This window comes from Neophocaena asiaeorientalis, unplaced genomic scaffold, assembly GCF_003031525.2.
Source record: "Neophocaena asiaeorientalis asiaeorientalis breed wild unplaced genomic scaffold, Neophocaena_asiaeorientalis_V1.1 scaffold629, whole genome shotgun sequence".
Taxonomy (NCBI): Eukaryota; Metazoa; Chordata; class Mammalia; order Artiodactyla; family Phocoenidae; genus Neophocaena; species Neophocaena asiaeorientalis.
Window position 1 is genome coordinate 6,709,699 of NW_020175468.1, and position 3,412 is coordinate 6,713,110.

The 3,412-nt window shown below is 57.2% G+C and overlaps 1 protein-coding gene across 1 annotated transcript; it reads left to right on the plus strand.

The window, feature by feature from the left end:
* Positions 1-265: 265 nt before the first annotated feature.
* PRR19 (proline rich 19) lies at positions 266-1,443 on the plus strand. The gene is made up of 2 exons (XM_024768123.1): positions 266-884; positions 971-1,443. Exons 1-2 carry the CDS (start codon positions 266-268, stop codon positions 1,441-1,443), a joined length of 1,092 nt encoding a protein of 363 aa, XP_024623891.1.
* Positions 1,444-3,412: the final 1,969 nt, after the last annotated feature.

The following is a 3,412-nucleotide window of genomic DNA, read 5'->3' on the forward strand; positions in this document are numbered from 1 at the left end:
GGGCTTTCTCTAGTTGTGGCGAGCGGGGGCTACTCTTGGTTATGGTGCACAGGCTTCTCATTGCGGTGGCTTCTCTCCTTGCGGCACACGGGCTCTAGGTGCGCGGGCTTCAGTAGTTGTGGCACACGGGCTTAGTTGCTCCACGGCATGTGGGATCTTCCCGCACCAGGGCTCGAACCCGTGTCCCCTGCATTGGCAGGCGGATTCTTAACCACTGCGCCACCAGGGAAGCCCAACCACCCTGTCTTTTATCTTCCAGGGCACCATGGACCCCAGGGGGCCAGCCCTCAAGCCTTTCCAGCAGCCTGAGAAACCTGGTCGAGTCCGCCGTCGGAAGACCAGGCGGGAGCGTAATGAGGCCCTGGTGGGCAGTCGCCGGTCATTGGCCCATCAGGATCCTGCCGTGGCCAGTCGGGATCCACATGTGGTTCTCCGGAATTCTGTGGCACCTGCTGCCCCCAAGCTCGTGGTCATAACCCAGGGGCGCCTGAGCCGGGAGCACTGGGGTCTCTTCAGCCACGAGGTGAAATCTCTGGACGTGGCACGGCTGCTTAGCAGTGGGTCCCTAGAGTCAGGCACCCCTGCACTCCCCACCAAGTCCTCCCCAAGCCCAGGCAGGGCCCAAGAACCAGCCCCACCGTCAAGGGGCAAGGAAAACCAAGTGCCTGGAGCCTCGGGCCCAGGCCCACCCAGTCCCCCCCAGCTCCCTGGCTTGGGGCAGCTGCTGGGGGAGCTGCAATGCCAGCTGATTCTGCCACAGGCCTTCCCCAGGAGGAACCTAGTACAAGAGGCCAGGGATGCCATCGTGGGCACCTTACAGGCCTGCCATGGCTGTGTGCCTGACCTTACTCTGGTGCTCCGGGGCTGCCAGCCACACTTGCCAGGTGAGCTCCCCTCCTGCCCCCTGAGTTTCCTTTTCTTTTGTCTGCTCTATCTCAGCTGTGCCCCATGCTTCTTTCCTCTGTGCCAGGGACCAAGCCTAAGGGCATTGAGAGACAAAGGATGACATCCTCCTGGATCAACAGCCCTGAGGAGGCCCCAGGGGAGGGGAGGCAGAGGAGGCGAGAGGGGACAAAGGAGCTCACCTTCGCCGTGCCTCACACCTCCGGCACTCCTACTGTGTACCCGGTGAACCTGGCACCACCTAAAGGTCCCTGGCCACCCCCATTGTCCTCGTTGCCTTCGCCATCTGGGGCGGCCTGCGGCCCCCCAACAGCCTTTGATCTGCTGAAAAGCATCTGGCTGGTAGACACACCTCCCCCTCCCCGGCCCTGGGGGATTGGCCCACCACAACCCCTGCCTCAGCCACCATCACCCTTGTTGTCCCGAACCTCTGCCCTGGACTGGAGCCCCAGCCCCCCTGCCCCACTGCCCAGCCTCTCCTGGGTTGTGGCCCGGAGCAGCCCAGAGGCCTGGTGCTTTCCACCCATGAGACTGTACTGAGCAGGCTGAGGCTGGGTTGGGGGAAGGAATCCCATACTCTGATCACTTCAATAAAGTACCTTCCTCATGATCCTCTTGGTTTTTAGTGAGTGGCTGGCCCAGGAGAGCAGCTTTTCCTAGCTCTGAGTTCTGGGTCCAGGGTAGAGGGGAAGGTACTGTCACTTGTCCCCTTCCTAAGGCCCAGGGGCCTTCAGTCAGTCTAACACATCCACCCACTGAGGCCAACTATGTGTTCAACTCTGAGCTCTGATAATGCTGGGGCTCCAGAGTGAGTGAGACTGAGGCTGTGTCCCCAGGGGACTCCCAGTACAGTGGTGAACACAGACAGTTTCAGCCCTAGTGGTTGCATCTGGGAGAGAGAGAGGTGCAGGGGCTGAGGGAGTCCAAGGAGGGAGTCATGACTCTGCCCTGCTGATGAGGGAGTTGACATAAGACCCTTGTATTTTTTAAGTTTGGTAGAAACTTGCTAGTAGAGAAGGAAAAGAGTATTTCAGGCAATCTAGAAATGCTCTTCTGTGGAACAGCATGTGCAAGGCCTGGTGGAGGGCAAATAGGGGATGTGGGACCATTTTCATTCATCCTATATCCCTAGGCCATGCTGGGATCTAGAGTGAGTCACGTCTGGGCTCTGCCTATGAGAGGCTTCTGGTCTGGTGGGCACAGGAGCAGTGTGTGTGCAGGATCCGGGCAGGAATGACACATGAGGCCTGGATATGGCGACAGACTTTTTTCTTTGGGCTACAGTATATTTAACATTTTAGCATCAGTTATGTACTGTTACAAACCAGTGTGCTTGATTTGAATAAAAATAAATTCTAGCTTCTCTCTCAAAATAAAAAAAGAACGAAAGGAAAGAGAGAAAGAAACGAAGGAGAAAGGAAGGAGAGAAGGAAGGAAGGAGGGAAGGAGGGAGGGAGGGAGAGAGGCGAGGAGAGGGAGGGAAGGAGGAAGGAAAGAAACCTGGCAGCAGACCTACTATCCCTCCTGTTAACAACTGGCTGAAGCCAAGTAGCAGAGGCTCCTTTTTTGTGGGGTCCACACTCTCCTTTGAAAGCATTTCACACATTTACGTTTCCTGCTTGGCCTCCTGACTTAGAAAGTTTTTTAAAATGATATTTTGAGGAGCAGCAGATTTTCTGCAGTGGAGGGGGAGGGATGAAGCTGGAAACGTGTTGGAATCTGATCAGGAAAACGAAGCTGAGGGGCTTGGACTGTACTCTGTAAAGCTTTTCCAGGGCTCCCCATTGCCCACAGGGAAACCATAAAGTCAGTACCAGGGTGTAGGGGACTGGACTGGGAGGTCACACAGCTGTGACTTGGCTGAGGTTTTATGGGAAGGAAGTGGCAATGCTGGGATTTGAGCCCAAGAAATTGATTTCAGAGTTTGCTTGTGGGTTTCTCACAATACCACCTCTTCTGCCTCACAGCAGCTGGTTTCAGACCCTGGTAAGCAGTGACAGGGCAGGGTCAGGCAGCAGGGTGTAGTGGTGGTGGCTGAAGGCTCTCTGCCACCTCGGAGCTGTGTGACCCAGAACAAGTGGTTTGCCTACTCTGTGCCTCTGTGTCTCTGTAGGCAGTTCACAGAGTGCGTGGAATTTGTGATGGTCACAGATGGTGATGGCTGTTATGGGGGCGGGGATGGGCAGTCAAAGAGCAGTTTGGGGACTAAACTGGGGGGAGGTCAGGACAGAGCTGGGGCCTGGGGGTTGTGGGCCATCCTGAGATGGCAGTCTGGAGGAGGATACTTGGCTTGGGGGAATGTGAGTTCACTTTAGGACACGGGGAGCTGGAGGTACCAGGGAGATTCCCAGAGGGGAGGACTGAGGCTGCGGAGGCGTGGAGAGGACGGGAAAGGGGCGTCCCCTCCCACGGGGATTGGGAAGGGTCCAGGCCGGGTCATCCTGGAGGAGGGGGCAGGGAACGCGGCTCCCGGCGGCCCCTTTAATCGGGGGCGCGCGCCAGCCGGCCC